Here is an 18,351-nt window from a genome sequence, read left to right on the forward strand (position 1 = left end):
TAATTCTGTCAAAACATATCAAGCTGTACACTTATTTTTTTTTTTGCATTTTATTGTGTATATATATCTCTTAAAAAATAAAAGTAATGAAAAAGTATACCAGAAAATGAGGAACTGACTTTGGTTATATTATCTAAAGATTGGATTTTAATGTACATACAGTAATCTTGTAAATCAGACCAATTTTGAGTTCAGTAGAAGTACTTGGTTATGGAAACTCTCAAAAAGCTTCTATTCATTCATTCTTTAATAAATATTTATTTGTTTTAACAAATGTTCATTTAGCTCAATGCTACCACTTACTATGTGGGTGCCTTTGGACAAACAACTCCCTGATTTTCAGTTCACTCATTTGTAAAAGGGAGATAGTAACAGTACCTACTTCCTGTGGTTGTTGTGGGGACTAAATGAGTTAATACATGGAGTTCTTAGCATAGTGCTGGCACATAGTAAGGGCTAGATAAATGTTAATGATTAATATTATTGTCCTCATTTAAGTGCTGGGCTTGGTGGATATAAACAGTAGTAGGACATAGAAAATTTATAGTCCAGAAGGGAGGATGAACAATAAATATGTAAATAAAAATGACTAAATGTGCTTGGTCCAACAATAAAATTTTTAAAGTGTTCTGAGAGCATAAATGATTGTCTTGGTATGGAAAATCCATTTAAAATGAAAATAATCAGCCACGTAAATCAAATCAAGTTCGGATAGTCATTCACTGTTTTTCAGTACTATGGTTACTATGATTCCTCCTTTTCTTGGCATCTGAAATTTGGAGCTCTCAGGGCACAAGCCTGTGACCTCTTCTGTTCCGTGGCCCAGTCCTTGGTGATCTCAATCCACTCATACTTGTGATGTCCAGTTCACGTCTTCATGTCTCTAAGCCGAACATGATGCCTGAACTGCAACTGCCTGTGATACCTAACACTGAGTATGTCTAAATCCAAATCCTCCACTCCCTGCCCCACATCTGCTCGTCTCACAGCGTTCCCCATCTGGAAAACAGCAGCTCCGTTCTCCCGCCTTCCAGCCCAAAAGCCTTGCAGTTTTCCATGTGTCTTCTCTACTAGTATCTCATGCCTAATAATCAGCAAATCGCGAATTCAGTCACTTCTAAAAGCACTATGACCTCCTCCCACTTAGACTACCACAACAGCCTCACTGGCCGCCATCTTTCTGCTCCCCAAACGCCATTCTCAGTGCAGCAACCAAGTGATCTTTCCAAACATTAAGGATCCATAATCTTTCCCTGCCTGACACCCTCTGGTGTGTTTCCTTCACAGGGTCTGTTTCATAGCCTACAAGGGCCTAGACCACCCAGCTCCAGACTGTCCCTCTGCCCTCCTCGCCCAGCACTCTTTGGCTCCCTCCACTCCAGCTACGGGCAAAGCAAGCTCTGTTTTTACTTTGTGGCCTTTGCACAAGCTGGTCCCTTTTCGTGGAATGCCCTTCCCCCAGCTAGCCTCACGGCTCGCTCCCTCCCTCACTGCCTTCACATCTCTGCTCAATTGTCGCCATCCCAGCTCCAACAGCACAAACACCCCAGTCTCTAACTGCTTACCCTGCTTTACTTCCTAGTGCCAACATGCTATTATATTGGTTTATTGCCCTCATTTAAATGTAAACTTCACGGGGCAGAGTCTTCGCATGTCTCCTTCATATCTCCACGGCCTAGAATAATGCCTGGCACACAGGTAGAAGCCCAGCTGAAATTTGTTGAATGAATGAATGAGTCACTATTTCCTAAGCTTATGCAAAGCTTCACAGTTTACAAAGCAGTCACATACACAGTGTCTTAATAAGCTCTCTAACAATTTGTGGGATTAGGCTTTGTTATATCCAATTTATAGATAAGTTAACAGCCTGCTTAATATATAATATTTTAAGTCCCTTGTTCAAGGTCATACAGCCATTAGAAATAAAACTCAAGCCCTAAAGTTTTGCCTTTAAACCCAGTTTATTAATTATAATTGTAAAATACTATTAATATTGCTCTATTAATATTGCTCTATTAGATTCACTCATGGTATCTCATTTAACCTTCACAACAATGCTTTGAGGTAGGTGCTATTTTTCAGATGAGGAAACTAAAGCACAGCTGAGTAACATGCCCAAGGTCACAGAGCTGGCAAGGGGTCAAGTCAGAATCTGGGTTCTGCAAGCCTGATTCCAAGGACTTGTTCTCAACCAACAGGCCCACTAGACCTGGCCCCTGAAATGAAGACAGTTAAGTAAACTGCAAACACAAATGGCAAGTATCAAATTTGTTCCAAGACCTTCTACCATTGTTAAACCTTTGCTTTTGTTGCATTTAGCAGAATTTTCTTCTTTAAAATCACGACGTGGAGAGCAGTTGTATCTCAAATGCAGTTTCATTATGCAGTTTGCTGCTTTCATCCATTTTTGAAATGTTTGAAACATTTGTGTCTACATTGAGAAGTCACATAGGAACCCTAGGAACTGGGGACAGAGCACACGGATTTCCAGCAGTCTATCTGTCTTCCTCCTTTGGTGGCTCCATGGAGCCTTTTGTGGCTGTGAGCAGAGGCTGTCATTCCCTCTGAGCCGCGGATTCTACCTGGTCCCACCGCATGCCTTGTTTCATCAATTTCCAGCTTCGTTTTATCACATAACCTACATTGTGGAACACTCAATTTCTTTTCCTTTCCTTTTCTTTCCTTTTTTTTCAAAACTAGGAATCTATTTGATTGGATGTGATGGCACCAGAGGCAGAAATGTGGCAAAATTTTAAATGGTGAGAAATCCATCTCAGCTACCTGGATTTTCAGAAGCAAATTGTGATTCTTCGACTCGCTTTGTATTGACCCATGCAAGTCAGATGAACTAAAAAAGCTTCATTGACTTGTCTACTTGTCCACTTGTCTCCAAGTCAGTCAAGTGTTTGTGAATGCTGCCTCTGTTCTACTCTGTCTATTCAAATTATTAACTTAAAGGCATACATAAAGTTACATAAACATAGTGGATGCCCTTGAAACATCAAAGCCCTCAGATTTTAAACAAGCAGTCATTCAGAAGTTGAAAAACAAATCAGATGTGTTGATTATTCCTAGCGCTTTGTAACATAAAGGTTCACAGCACTTATCTGGGGATAGACTGTAAGGGTAGCCTGTGGTCTATTGATCCAGTATCCCTAGATGCCTGGCACATAGTAGACACTCAACAGACTGGGTGCTTAGCTCTGTAAGTGCTGATAAATATGTGTTGAATCTATAGTACTCTGTCTTTTATTGCTTATTTATGATCTTGTCTCAACACACACACACACATACACACACATACACACCTTAGGTTGTGCACCTTAAAGGAGAAGGTCTGTGTTTTATTCATCACTGTGTTCCATAACACAGAGCCACCAACTAACAGGTGATGTTAAAAGATCATTGAATTGAATTAACTACCATTACTTGTTTTCTTTATCTGTCCTTCCCTCACCTCACCTTGTCCATTTGGCTCTCAAGCCAGAAAGCCTAAAACCATCACATAAATCTAAACAAGTATTTAAAAGCCAGAGACCTTGAAATCTTTCAAATCAGGCTCAGAATTAAATTTTAAAATTTACTGTGGCCATTTCATAAGTAGATTTAGCAACTAGCTAACTGCTATCCCAGGAAAGGGAAAAAAAAACCCATAAGCTTAATGAATTTGGTCAGACATACAGTGTAACAGATGTCCAACATGCTGCCATGAGCTTAAATCATAAATATTATGCCTCTGTTTGGCATGGCAAGATATATTAGAATTGTTTTATCAGTCACTGGGCAACTTGCTAGATGGAGGGGGAACAATCCTAAAAAATACGGGAGCTGCTTCTCTAGCATCTCAAAAGCATCCCTGGAGAACCACAGATAATCTGCTTGCAGTGATTCATCAAGTTGGTCCTTTGTTTCATTAATTTGAGTGCCAAGTGCAACCATACAATAAAGAATTGCCAAGACCCGATAAGATTCTCCTCTGGCTGCTGCTTTTCCTGCCCTAACAACTGGTACTATTCATGCCTGAAGCACAAATTGAATAAACAGCTTCAAGGCTGGCAATGTTGGACAGTGTTTCCAATGTTTTGTTTTTTCCTTGAAAGGCTAAATCATGTGCTTTCTTGCCCTCTCCCAAACACGTTGGACTTATAGTCACTATTGCACCAATAATTTTAACTTTTTTATTACTAAGTATGGAAGGATGCCTCATAAGATAAAAATAGTTCCTGTTGTATCATCAGTCCAGCAATAGATTAGTGAAGATTAAAAAAGGATTGTAATGCCTTTTTTGGCCTTGAGAAAGCTCTTATTGTGCCCATGGTTCAGTTGGCACGCTGATCATTTCCATCTTAATGTAATCTTTAACATTACGCTGCCACAGGTGAGGTGTTAAGTAATACATTAAGACAACTATTTTCACTGAGCAATTTCACAAGAAATATGTTTTTAGCTAAATTAGACATTTAACAAATACCATTTGTAATTCAAAGCAGAGGAGAGAGTACCCTTAAAAGCTATTGATGTGAATTTCCCAACACAAAATAATAATTATGTTTTTTTATTTTAATAGAAGTTCTGAATGTGAAGTTACGTACAGTGCGGGAGACCAACATAGGGAAAGTGCCAAAGACCTTAGGATTCTTAGGAAATGAGCCATGAGCAGCTTTAACTCCAGAAATTCTTCGTCCAAATTAGGAAGAATCTACATGTCCTGCCAATCATGTAGATATGATGTGCTGAATGTTTTTAAAACTTTAAAATCATTTATATGAACACTAGGAACCTCAAAGATCAGGTAGAAATATAACTTGTAATATTTAAAACGAATAATGAACGAAATAATTTAGATGAAATATTATGATCTAAATATTGCATGACAATAACTGGATTTTAAAAAAGTAAAATTAAGGGGGAAGAGAAAAGTAGAAAGGGTATAATTGGAAAACTGAAATAATAAATAATTTCTTAGGGAAATAATTTCTTGATAGATTTCTCCATACTATGAACATAAATAAAAATGCTGTAAATAGAGCTATCGACATTTGCGAGGGTGACTTGTTTTTATCAAATTCACAAAACAGAAAATTTAGTTTGCAAATTTTCAAACAGCTGTCCAATTCAGAATCCAATCAGGTTCTCCTTCCTTTTTACTTGATGGCTTCTTAAAAGATAAATAAGCTCTCGGACTAAGAAGTGGGTACACTGGCACGTTTAACTCTCTCGCCCCAGAAATTTCACTCTGTTGAAAAGATTATTATTTGGAGGCGGGGAGGGGGATGCAGAGGTCTTTAGGACCCAGCAGGCGGCGGCAGGCGGCAGTTGTGTAGATCACTGAGAGACTACGAGGGTCCGGTTCAGTTTTAATTCTGTCTCTAATCTCTGCAATAGCGGAGCTTCCCGGGTCCCGCGGCTCCAGCGCCCGCTCAGCCGCGGCGGCCGCCGGGCGAAAAATCGGAGCCGCCTCCGCCCCATCACCCACCATGGAAACCCTCCAAGAAAAAGTGGCCCTGGAAGCGCGTGCCTGAGGATTCCGCACAAAAGAGGTTCCCAAAATGAAGACCTTGATGGTGAGTCAGTTGTTGCAACTCCACCGGGCAAGGCGGGGATTCCCGGGCTTAGCGTCCCCGGGGCGCGTCCGGGGAGCCTCGGAGGTGCCTAACCCTGCGCTGCGAGGTCGCCTGTTATGAAGGGACAACTTTCCACCTGCTCCGCGTCCCCTTCCGATTCTCCAGCTCCGCCCGGCTCGGAATGCCAGAGCCAGGATGGAAACTGGGGTTGCTTAAGCTCTGAATCTCCAGCGAGGTCCGAGGGGCTGGCGGAGAGCTGGAGGGGCGATGGAAGAGTGGGCAGATTGCTCCGGGGAAGGGGGCTGCCCAAAAGCAACAGCCTGGCAAAAACTAAGAGGGGCGGGAAGGGGAGACCTTTGCAGACTTTCTTCGTTTCCTTGTCGGATTTCAAACTTGCAAGGATCAGCAAGGTAAAGCCCCAGGGGCCCAGGAAAGGAGGGGTGCAAGGACTAAAGATTCCAGCCGCTTGGCTGGGGCAGAGGGCCCCCTCCCCAAAGTGCGAGCCCACCTCTGCCCTAGCCGCCTGCGCGCTCTCCTGCCCGCAGCCGGGCGCCGCGCACCACCTGCCCTCTACCGAGAGATCTGGGCGGCGGCGGCGGCGGCGGCCGAGAGCAGCGATGTGTCGGGAGCATCCCCTGCCGTACGCGCGGGGACTGTGCCTCTTCCCCGGCTGCGCACGGCTGGGCTGGGGCCCGGGACACCCCGCGCCCCCATCCTCCCCCGCTAATGTGACCACCACGCAGGTGTCCCCGCCCGAAGCGCTCCTCCGGGCTCCGCGCTCAGCCGCTCTCCTCTGCTCTCTCCCGCCCGCCCGCAGCGCCATGGTCTGGCTGTGTGTTTAGCGCTCACCACCATGTGCACCAGCTTGTTGCTCGTGTACAGCAGCCTTGGCGGCCAGAAGGAGCGGCCCCCGCAGCAGCAGCAGCAGCAGCAGGCGCCGGCGACCGGCAGCGCGCAGCAGGCGGCGGAGAGCAGCCCCCAGCCGCGCCCCGGGGCCCCCGCGGGACCGCGGCCGCTGGACGGATACCTCGGCGTGGCGGACCACAAGGTGACGGCACGCCCGCCGCTCAGCCTGGGGACCCCGCGCACCTGAAACTTCCCCCTTTCCCGGGGCTGGGAGGCACCGTGAGTAGGTGCCGTTCAGAGGGTGAAAGGGGGAGTGGACCCGCTGGGGTGGGGTAGGCTAGTTCCTACTTGGTAGGAAGTCTTATTTGGAGAAGGATGCAAAGTTTTTCAGAGAATAGGGGCGAGGTGTGTGGACCCTAAATCCTGATTTCCTAACAGAACCGGCCCGGGAAATAGAACCCCCATCCCCAAAATTGCAGCTACTGGGGGGACGTCCGGTTCCTGAAGCCTCGGGTTTGACAGCCAGGTCGCTCCCTAGGTGGGAGGAAACTGGGGGCGTCGCGGGTACCAGTCGGGGCGTTCCGCCGACCCGGAACCCGAGAGTGAGCGAAGCCAGCGCGCGGCTGCTGCTCAGGATGGAGGGTTCCCTCTGTTGTCTCCCACGCAGTGCTCTGGGCTGAGTTACCTCCGCCCTGGGGAGCGGTGCCCAGGCAGGAGCGGAAGGCTTGAGGCACAAACTCAGCTTCCATTGGCTTGAAACTCATCGTAGGGAGCCTGTTTTCCTCCGCCTTCAGGGAAGCTGCTGCATGGCTTGGCTAATAATTAATAAGATGAATTTTTAAAAATTGAGCCTCCTTCCCCCAGAATAATAAATCTCTGGTTTCAGCGTGTGAAGCCTCTGGGAGAATCCTAATCAAGTTTCCTGATTCTGGAGATATTTTGGTACAGTTTAAATGTATCTCTCATTATTTGCAGCTGCTAATATGTTTTTATTAAAACGCAATTCCACTCGGTATCTGTTTTGTAAAGCTAGAGGATTTCTTGAAATCTTCCAACTATTCTTTTTATTTTACTAAATTTTGTGGTTGTGAACAATAATATTTAGCAGATGCTCTTTTTCTGTGAAAAGATTAGTCTTCCCATGCATTAAAAAGCCAAACTTTTTTAAAAAGTGACAATCAAAATACTGCCACTCACCTGTACAATGCATAATCCTAAGGATTTGAAAGGCACCAAAGAATTTAAGGCAGGACTCAGCCTCGGGGATCTTTGTATGCCTGAGGAAAAACAATAAAGCATGAAATGTACACAGACTGATAAACTGTATAGTAAAATATATAGTAAAATGCTAGATAGTTATTATAAACAGTATTGTAGGGGTGCAGAAATGAGAAAGATCACTCTTCCGGAAGGATCAAGGAAAGTTTCTTTGGAAAGGTGGAACTTGCACTGGGAAAAATTTAGGGAAGCAAAAAGGAGGGAATTATTTCATTATGAAGTGATTTTTTTTTTTTCCCTTGGCAGAGCTAGGGTTGGGGGATGGGATATTGGTAGACTCTTAAAATCCAAAAGCAAAGAGCCATCAGGTTTACAATTACAGCTTCAGTTTTCTCTCTTAGTTGTTGATTGATTACACACTTTGTATCTGCATGTGCAAGCAACCGATAAGAGCTGGAGTTCTAGGAAAGTTTAGACATTGGCTTCTGGCTGTGGATGGATGTGGTGTTTATGTGTAACTGGGGTGTGATGGATATATTGATGGATTTTCATGGGTATTGTTTAGTAGAAATAGCTATCTAACACTTCTGAAGCTTTGATTAATAGGGTGTCAAAAGGTAAATTTGCTGAAAGCTTCGATCTGCTTTTGGGCCAATATTCCTAATACATTTCTTCCTGTTTGAGGTCCAGACAGACATCAGCTATTGATAGCTTAATACAAAGTATAGTGCCTTCGTGCTCATTTTCAAAACGATTTTTATTCACACAAATATGTTTAATTCCATTCTCAATATATCAAAGCATTACTTCATTAAAATGAAGAACAGCGCTTTTCTATTTTGGAAAACATTCTGAGACTCTATGTGGGAAATTGAAATAATCTGTAGTAAAAGGGTTTTATAAACTGTGAAGTGCTACATGAATGATAAATATTGTGTAAATGTCATTGAAATTCTTAGCAGAGGAAGGTCTTTGCAGATAATTTTCAGTATCATGAAATTCTTTTGTGGAAAACCAACATCTCACAAAATTTCATGCCCAAAGGTTGCAAGGGAGCTTGCCTCACCCCAAGCAAAGGAACAAATGTAAATATTAAAACATATGCCTTCTCTTTAGGCATTAGCCCAACTGTCCCACCAAACTAAATATAAACTACTCAAAATGCATTCACTGATCCTCCTTACTGCTCTCATTTAGCCTGCTGGAAATTGGGCAGAGATCCATTTCCCATGGCCATTTGAAGGTGTGTGTGTGAAATGTTGTTTATGTTCTCTACAAAAGTTGCTGTTTAATTAGGTTTATTTGAGATCTTCTGTAGTCTTGCTTAGGCAGAGGTAGAAATCATTTGTTAGAATACTGCTAGGAATTTTTTTTCAATTAACACAGGAGAGAGCAAGAAATGAAAGCTTTTCTATTCTTATTATATTGCCAGATGATACTCAGATTGCATATTTTTTTCACTCTCACATCAGGCCTCTGAAAAATTATAGGATATGCGGAACGTGATGACCACTAAGCCATATGCTGCTGCATATTGAATCAGAATCCAACAGACTTTTTATTTGCCATTGACTTACAGAGTCTGGAGAAAGTTACAGATATTATTTAGAAAAACGTTCACACCTCCCTAGCTGGAGGTCCCAAAGACTGATAAATATGTAGTGTTTATGTTCAGTTACATGATGTTATTAATGTTATAACTCCAAGATTAAATTCAACAGGTGGTCCTAATCCCTAGCACCTGAATTTCACAAATTACCGCCTGTCTGCAATGATAGTCTTGTCTCATATGGCTGCAGACTGAATTACTATTAAGATTAAATCACTATGTGCTTTTGTTGAAAGATATGCTACAAGTCAAGTCAGGGATGAGCAGCATGTGTTGAAGCTTAAAATATCACTTTCCATGGTCGTCGTATTCCCTGCTTCCTCTTTCACAAAACGATGTGAGCTGCAGTTGTCATTCCAGGATGACTAAATGAAGGCTACTCAGAGTTTCTTGTGATAATGAAGGCATTTCATTTTCTGTTAGATAGAGTCTTTCTCTTCTTTCCCAATCCCTCTTCCCAGACTTTTCCCCACAAATGTTCCACCATCTCATTTCTATCTCGTTACATGTCTGTCACTGCAGCTACTCTATCTGTATTCTGCCATTACTCTCCTGGTCCCCATTTTTGGAAGCCATTGATTTCTAACCAAAGTAACCCAAAACAAGTAAAGAAGCCAATTTTCATGGCTTTGAGAAACTTCTGCATTTAGAGCTTCAGCATAATGTATAACCAAACTAAAATGCGCACACGCGCACACACACACACATACACCCCTATTAAATCAAGCAACCCTCAGGAAAGCTCCACATCTTAACAGCAGTGTGGAAAGAGACATAGAATGCAATTCAGTTTCTAGTCTGGATCTGGTCTGGGTAGATAAAGTCATTTGCCATCTGGTTCACCCTGTGAAATGAAACTCTGAGCTGATTCCCATTTCCAGTGGACAAGCCCTTATCACAGAAGGCCCACTGTCACCTGGGATGCCCTTTTCTGAGATGGCTTACGGAAGGACAGTGATCAATGGGTTCTGAAGCTGAGCAGCTATCTCCTGGCTTCAGAAGTAGCCCCCAGGGATGGATTTTACACATACCAATAATATGCTTGTCCTTGGTTCTTTCTTTCTTTAGTCACTCAGTTATTCAGACAAATCAAAACTGCTTAGTGGTAATAGCATTATTACTGTTAATTGGTAGATGTCCAATTGGAGTGATAAGACAAGTCAATACAGGAATTGAAAATAATTCAAAAGTAGAATTTAGGTACATGCCACATAACTTACTCTGAAATTATGGAATAAATATTCCTCCTTTAGAAAAGTACATAAATTCTGAAATGCAAGTTTATACCATTTATTAGACTCTATTTATGACATTTGAGTCATCCAATGAATGATAAATCATTTGGATCTCAAGGAAATTCAAAGTGAGCTAATTTTCAGTGCTCATGTATTACAAAATTTAATCTGCCAATGATGATAAAGCTCTGTTAACAGAAAGCATCAACCAAAAGGAATCATGAAATAAACTATTTTTCACAGGTGAGGAGTTACAGTAATATGGTTGCTTTTAACAGAAGTGTTTATATAACATTTATTGAAACATGTAAACTTCTTTAATTCCATGACAGCCAGGAACATTTTTCCAGCTTCCTACAGGGGTAATCCCAAGATACCTTTGCCCTCTTATACCTGGTAGCTGAGTTTGACCTGGCTCCCTCTCACGTTCCAGGAATGCTGGCTTTCTTGCGGATCCTTGGACACCCATTCTGCCCCGGGTCCTTTGCATCTGCTGTTCTGTCTTCCTGGAAAGCTCTTCCCCCAGAATCTTTTGTATGGTTGGTTTCTTCCGGTCTTTCAATCCTCAGGCCACATATTATCTTCTTGTGGACCACACTTTAAATAGTCCCCTCCTCAACAGTCCTTCTCTGTCATATTAGCCTGTTTTATTTTCCTTATAACACTTAACAATACCTGAAGTAATGTTAAAGTTTACTTGTCTATTGTCCGCCCTCTCTGTGACTAGATTCTAAGTGTTGTGACAGCAAAACCTTTATTCATCTTGACCAGTTTAACCCCTGGATCTAGAACAGTACCTGGCATTTAGTGGGTAAACAATACGTATTTATTGAAGAAAAGAAGAAAGTGAGGGTAGAGAGAAGCACAGAACTACTTCATCTATGTCAAGTTTTTTCTCTAGAAGAAATATCAGCACAGAAGGAGGGACCAAGTCTCATGTTTTCTAAATTTGTTTTGCTAAGAAAGTAATAATAGTAAAAATAGAGAGGAAGAGGAGAAAGTGATTTGAGACAAAAGAACATTTGTGAATAGGATTTAGGGATCTATGTTTTAATAAACTTTCCTTATAATTCTTGTACACATTAAAGTTTGAGAAATGCTGTTTGAAATGTTTTACATCATTACGAAGTGTAGTTCTGTAGCTAATTTGTTTCTGGTTTTTGAACTAATCAAGCCATTACTGAATACTCATTGAAGGACCAATGGTTTGAAAATTGGGCATTCTGGAGGAAGAATACAGTCCTACCCTCAAAGAACCTTTGATCTAATTGGAGGGAAAAGATGAAAAAGCAAGAAAAGTTAAATAATAAAGCAAGTACTAAATAATAATATGAAACCAGGAAACAATAAATCAAGGCACTGACACTAAAACGGAGGCAATTTCTGTGATCTTTCTTCCTCTTGTAACATAAGTTAGATATTGTTATTACCTCAGGAGTTTGTAAAGCTTTCAAACTAACATTTTATTGTTCATTAGCCCCATATATGTGTTTGTGTGTGTATGTATGACATCTAATGAATAATTAGTAGACAACTTGGATATCAAAGCAACTTCAAACTGGATTGATTTTAAATTGAAAATATTAGGTTTCTTTATGCTTTTCTTTTGGCATGACATAGTATCTCCTGCACTCTTGAAGTTGAATCTGGTTTCAGCTCTCTTTGTAACATATGGTGACCATCGTCACCAAGCTAAATCTCATAACTTATGCTATGATGAATGTGAATATAATTGTGTCGGCCACAGAATATTTGCAATTAGATCTGTCCTAGAAACATGTCACCTGTTATAGAGATTAATTTCCATAACCTCTAGGGTCATGTGGCAGTGCAGTATAATTCCTGTCCTGCAAATACTAGGACTACGAGAGATTAAAAATGAGAAAGAACTTTGATAAATTAAAACACAGTCATTCCAGAAAACCTCCTATTCACCTATTCTATCCTCTTTTAGCAGCTGTGTAGGATCTTAAGTATAGAAAGACAAGGAATATCTCTTAAATAATGTTATCACCCATACCCTTGAACTTGATCCAAGAGAAGAATTCCCTTTAGAGTCAGTGAACTTATGATCAAATGATTGGTAAAATTTGGCGGGGGGGTAGATGCATTTATGAGATGTACTCAGATTCTTCTCCACAAGCTCTTTTAGTCTTAAACACTTAGTCTGGTCCTGGGACAAATAAATATTTTTATTGCATACTCTATTCAATATTATTTCCCAAATAAAAATCACAGGGATGCATATTCTCAGCTTAGACAAACCATCTGCAGGGAAGCCTTTCCTGACTTATAGCCCAGGTTTGATCTGAGCTATATCTTTTGTCTTCATAGCTGGCATCCCATGGTAATACTTATTCTGGTTTATTGTTATTTCTTGTCTAAAATTGTCTGCCTTCCCCACTAGACAATGAACTCTTGGAGGCTGGGGATTTCTTTTCTCTTTCTTAGTCATTGTATTCTCAGCCTTTAACATAATGCCTGGCATATAATGGGTCTTCAATTAATACTTGTCGAATAAATGAGTATCCCTATATAAGGATTTTAAATTTCTTCCGAAATAAGCCTGCCTCAAGAGTTTCTGACCATTTGGAGTTACTGAAAAGGAATAGCTGCACATCATAAATATCAATTTTTCCTGCCACAATTTGTAGTTCTGTAACTAATTCATTGCTACCTTCTAGTACTAATCAGATCTCTTAAAACATACTCAATTTTAGAGCTAGAAGGAAAACTTAAAATCATCAAAAGGAATTCACAAGTGGTTGTGTGATTTTCCCAAGGTTGCTGGTTAGTGGCAGAGCTAGGGGTGAAATGCGGGTCTCTGATGTGAACATCATTACCATAAGGGAAATTCAGTGCCAATATCCTTGAAGCAGTGACTCAACATGATTTGGACAGAATTTATTAAAATGAAGAGCCTAGGCCTACCCAGTTATTGGAAAGAAATAAATATTTAAACATCCTATTATTCTGAAATGAATATGAGAATATGCCTCTGGATGGTTAAAAAGAACCTTCCCCCAATGACTGACTTTGCAATGGTACTCCAGAGGCTGCATAAAATGCATGGTACTAATGTAATTGGGACAATTTGCAAATCAGAGTAGTAAACCAAGCCAAAAAGGAGTGTCATGTTTAATTATTAGCAGAAAGTGCTATGACCAGACCACTCATTTAGCTGAATTACCTTCTCCACAGTGGGGAAGAAAACATCATCAGGAGACTCAGTTAACCAAGTGTTTGAAGAACCGCCATTCTGCAAATATCATTGACTCTCCCTAAATTCTGAGATGTAATACTCTGGGATAGAATTACTTTAGGCAAATAAGAAACTATTTTACCGATGGTAGGGAAAATTAACCTTGATTGTTGCTGTAGCTCAGTATGAAAAGGAAACTTTTTTATTACATTCTCTCTTAATGGCTAAGGAGGTGTCTGTAGAGTTCCTGGGAACCTCACAGAGTCTGAGTATACTCTGGCAGAATGAAATGCAGTGTTAAACAATTTTTTAATAAGAAAGCATATTCTGGAAATTAATTGCACATATGGGACATCTCCACTGACTAAACTGCAAGCATTATTGCATTTCCAATTTACATATCTGTTCATGTTCCTTGTGTGTTTCCAGTGGCTTCCCATGTCCTAGAGGATTTAAGTTCAGACTCCTCAGGAAGGCTCACGAGGCCCAGCAGGGTCTGCCCGGCCTACTTCTCCAACCCCACCCCCACAGCCACCCCGCAGCCCTGGGCTGCACCCACCCAAGGAACTTACTTAACTTGTTTTCCTTCAGCAAGGAATATCCTTGCCCCTTTTATCCACCAGGTAGAGAACTAATCATTCATTAAGATTTAGCTGAAGCATCTCCTTTCTGACGTTTTCCCAGCTGCAACCTCTGTGCAGAATAGACCCAACATTCTCTATGCCTCCCACATATCAGCCAATCAGTCACATACTGGCTGCATACCTACTGTGTGTTAGACACAGGGGAGGAAACAAGGTGAAGGACCTAGTTAGGCCCTGCCCACAGGAAAATCAGCGGAGGAAATAAATGTTATAATTACTATACTTTGGTAAGTCCTGAAATATTCTTTGTATCTTATACATGCTTCTAATCACATAATATTGCAGTTATTTTTCTGCATGTTTGTCTCTCTAACTAGACTCTACCTTCTTCAGACCAAGAATATAACTTACCTATCGTGGTATCTCTAGAACCTAAAACTGTATCTCAGACATGGCAAAGCAGAGTAAATCTTTCTTCAATATTGGGTGGGCAGAGTTCTGTTGTATGTAATTATATGTAATATGAAGAGAGTTGACCAAGCCTGGCTAATAGACTTATTAATCACAGGAATGGGCAGGAATGATATGTAGGGGCAGAAGGACCTCCTGTGTGTGTCATGGATGTACATCTTTAATTTCTGCTTCCTCTTTAAATACAGAGCAACATTTGCTGACTTTTCCAGAACGGGTGACCAGATGTTGAGATGCAATGCTGCCCATGTTTGAGGATTTTATGATGTCATGGGAGCCAGGGGGACACTCCCAAGCCTTTTCCTTGTTGTCAGCTCTTTGGCAAGTCATAGAACTTCTAGGCTTGAGGTAATCTGAGGAAGAGGAGATTAAACTATACCCATTGATTCCCTCCTTTATTAATAATATTGTGTGCCTACTATATACCTGGCATTGTGGTCAGGACCCAGGAGACAAGGAATGATGAATAAGATGCCATCCATGACTCCATGAAACTTACATCTATTGGGAGAGGCAAAGAAGCAGACATAAAGTTACAGTGCAGATTTGTATAGAAATATTCACATGCTACAGAGATTGGTTTTTATCCTGCAGTAAACACTGGGGAAGTCTTTAAAAAGTAACCTGGAGGAGTCACTCCATCAGATGTGTTTCAACGGCTCACCCTGGCTTTGGTGTGGCAGAGGCTGGAGTGGTTCTAGGTTATAGGAAGAGGGACCAGTTAGCAGACTGTCGCTGTGGTCTGAGTAAGTGACACTGGTGGCCAGAGGATAAAGACACCTAAGGTTTCTGCCTGCCCTAGGTTCCTGTGACTGCCCACCCCGCTGGGTCTGTGCAGGCAGCCTGAACACAGCTCCTCCAACAGCAGAAGGTTTGTGGTTCAAGATTGCCTCAAAATAGTTGGTGAAGAGAGTCTGAGAATGATCCCAGATGGCACTTCAACTTTGTCTAATTTTGAACCTTGCTGTGTATCTTAATACCACATACTGACTTGAGCAAAACAGTGGTGTTACGGTTAGGGCTAAAGCAAGCTGTTTGTGGAGACTCCAGAATGCAGACCGGCAGCAACAGGAGTTAAACCTTCCACCTGCCACAGAGAAAGTGGGGTGTGGAATAAGTGTGCTGGCAAAAACTTTACTAGTTAACAGTTCTACAGGGTAGGGGAAGGGGGAGACTTTATTCTAGAATATCTTTGTCAGGGAGACTGTTATATAATAAATCTTACCAGGTATAGATCTGTCGGAAATATTGGATAGAGTGGTTTTACTCTTCTTTCATTTCCCGCGTACCTATAGAGAGAGCAATTATCATCTTTTAAATCACTTAAGTTTGTTAACAACTTGTAAGGAAAGGAAAGTTTCCATTTCAGTTGCATCAGAAGGAAATTGGCCATGATGTAATGTAAAATTTGTCAAGAGGGAATCTGATTCCTAATTCATTCAAAAGCATTTGCTTGGAAGCAGAAATGTATCCATCGGAATGAACTCTAGTTTGTGGGGCCCATATTTGGAGTTACATGGCAATGTCACACCTGCCAGGCTGCCGTCAGGGATGTAGCCAAGTTGTCCTACATTACCTGAAGTGGTACCTGCCTCCCACTCGGCACTGAAAGCCATAAAGCTGGTTTGTTTCGTTTTTATTCCGCTTGTACAAGTTTTGAACAATCAAAGCACAGGAAGCGATAATGCGCAGGTTGTATCAGAACGCAGAAAAGGGAAAGAGAACGGTAGGGACTTAGGTGTGTTGCCAGCCGCACCGAGCGAAGCTTTGCCCTGGTGCTGTCGCCATCACTAATTCCATGGAGAATTATGCCCGTTGCTCTCATCAACAACTGGGGTTGGTTCGGGGCTTAGCTTGAAATGGGACGGGTTTCTAATCCAAAAGTTCAGAACTAAAAGTCAGAAAAAGATCTCCTGGAGAACATAGTTTCCCAACTGAATGAACCTGCAGTAGTGAAGCGTTCTTTTATTAGTAGTTCGTTTTGTGCTGCTGCAACAGAATAGCACAGTTATTTATGGGCAATTGATAAAGAACAGAAATTTCTTTCTCATTCTGGAGGCTGGAAGTCCAAGATCAAGGCACCTGGTGAGGTGCCTGGTGAGGGCCGCATCCCACAGAGGGAAGGAATGCTGCGTCCTCAAGCTGCTGAAGGTGGAAGAGTGAGAGAGAACAAACTCGCTCATCAAGCCTCTGTAAGGCCACCTAATTCCACCCCGAGGAAGGAGCCCTCATGGCATCATCACCTCTGAAAGGCCCCACCTCTTGATATATCACATTGGCAACACCTGAATGTTGCAGGGGACACAGTCAAACTGTAGCAGGTAAAGATAATCTAGTTAGACCCAGGACCAAGAATAAGGACCAGAGTGAGAAATAACACCAGTGTTTCTTCTTTGTTAACAGAGGGATTCTCTTTCTGGTAGTACAGACACGAAATGTTGATTGAGTTCCAGAAAGGCAAGTAAAGATAGCTTGTCATGAACTCTGCAGTGTCTACGAAGGGGTCACAGTTGTTTGGAATTATTACATTTGAATGTGATTTGATATGCTGTTTGGTAACAGAACATCAATGGGCAAAAGATTCACTTAGTTAAAAATAACTTCCTCTGAATAGAACCCGTGACAGCTGGGGAAGAGCAGCAACTAGGCTTTTTTCTGGAATGAGCACCATAGTGTCCCTCTAAGACGAGTAGGTTCAGGTCCTCTAGGGAGTTGTAAATCTCAGTAGCGACTGGTCTGACAGGGAAAAGACCATTCTTAATGGCCCCACAGAGCATCCTGACGCTGCCTCAACCTTTGGAAGTTGTAAAGCATGGAAGGGGGCCAGACCTTACTTTATGGATCTTCCAGGGTTTGTGCCAACCTGTGAACACCGAAGCTCAACAGTGTTCTATGCAAACTATGCCTGTAGACCATATTCGAAAGTATGGAAAACCTTCTACCTGGGAGAAGCTTCCTCTGCCTCATCGCTACTATAGCATGTTGAAAAAGAAACAGGGAAGAAGAGAGCCAGAGTGCTAGTTTTAGAAAACAAACTCTTCCCCCTTCACAGTTGTAAATGCATGTGTACTCATTGTCTTCTCAAAATAAATGATAAAAAGAGGAAAGTAACAATTATTCCTAAATCTAACACCAAGACAATTACTGTTGATACATTAATGTGTTATCAAACATATCAAGATGTGTATATATTATATTTTAATGTACTTCCTTCCAGTTTTTTATTCATGTATGTCAGATATGTGGGGTCCACGTGTACACTGATTTACCAGTACGAGTGATCCGTTGTACAAAGGAGGGTGTGGCTTTATTGTTAGATCCTATTTATAAAGACACCTTCTTTAACAGCTTAAAACCAAAACATATTCCAATTAGAGTTGGAATAATTAGGAAAGATGTCTTGATACATGTGCTAAATTCCCTACTTACTAATCCTAGAGGAACGTACATCCCTCTTCTAGCTTAAAAACCCCTTCTGTTGTTTACAACCCTGTAGCACTTCTCAATTGTGGCCATGCTTCCCTCCGCATCTCTCATCCTCCACCTGTTTGCTCAGCCACAGAACGTGTTCTGCAATTTTAAGTTTTATAAGTCATTCCCAATAGTCCCTTAATCCTTCTTG

The 18,351-nt window shown here is 41.7% G+C and overlaps 1 protein-coding gene across 2 annotated transcripts in view; it reads left to right on the plus strand.

The window, feature by feature from the left end:
• The first annotated feature begins 5,549 nt into the window (after positions 1–5,549).
• The window catches only part of ST6GALNAC5 (ST6 N-acetylgalactosaminide alpha-2,6-sialyltransferase 5), a 157,720-nt gene continuing 144,918 nt past the window's right edge, over positions 5,550–18,351 (plus strand). For both annotated transcript variants that reach the window (XM_069478099.1, XM_069478100.1), the window contains exons 1-2: positions 5,550–5,564; positions 6,382–6,612. In XM_069478099.1, coding sequence (XP_069334200.1) covers positions 5,550–5,564; positions 6,382–6,612 — 246 coding nt within the window. The remainder of the gene's footprint in view (positions 5,565–6,381; positions 6,613–18,351) is intronic.

Source organism: Eulemur rufifrons, chromosome 8 (assembly GCF_041146395.1).
Source record: "Eulemur rufifrons isolate Redbay chromosome 8, OSU_ERuf_1, whole genome shotgun sequence".
In the NCBI taxonomy this organism is placed as follows: domain Eukaryota; kingdom Metazoa; phylum Chordata; class Mammalia; order Primates; family Lemuridae; genus Eulemur; species Eulemur rufifrons.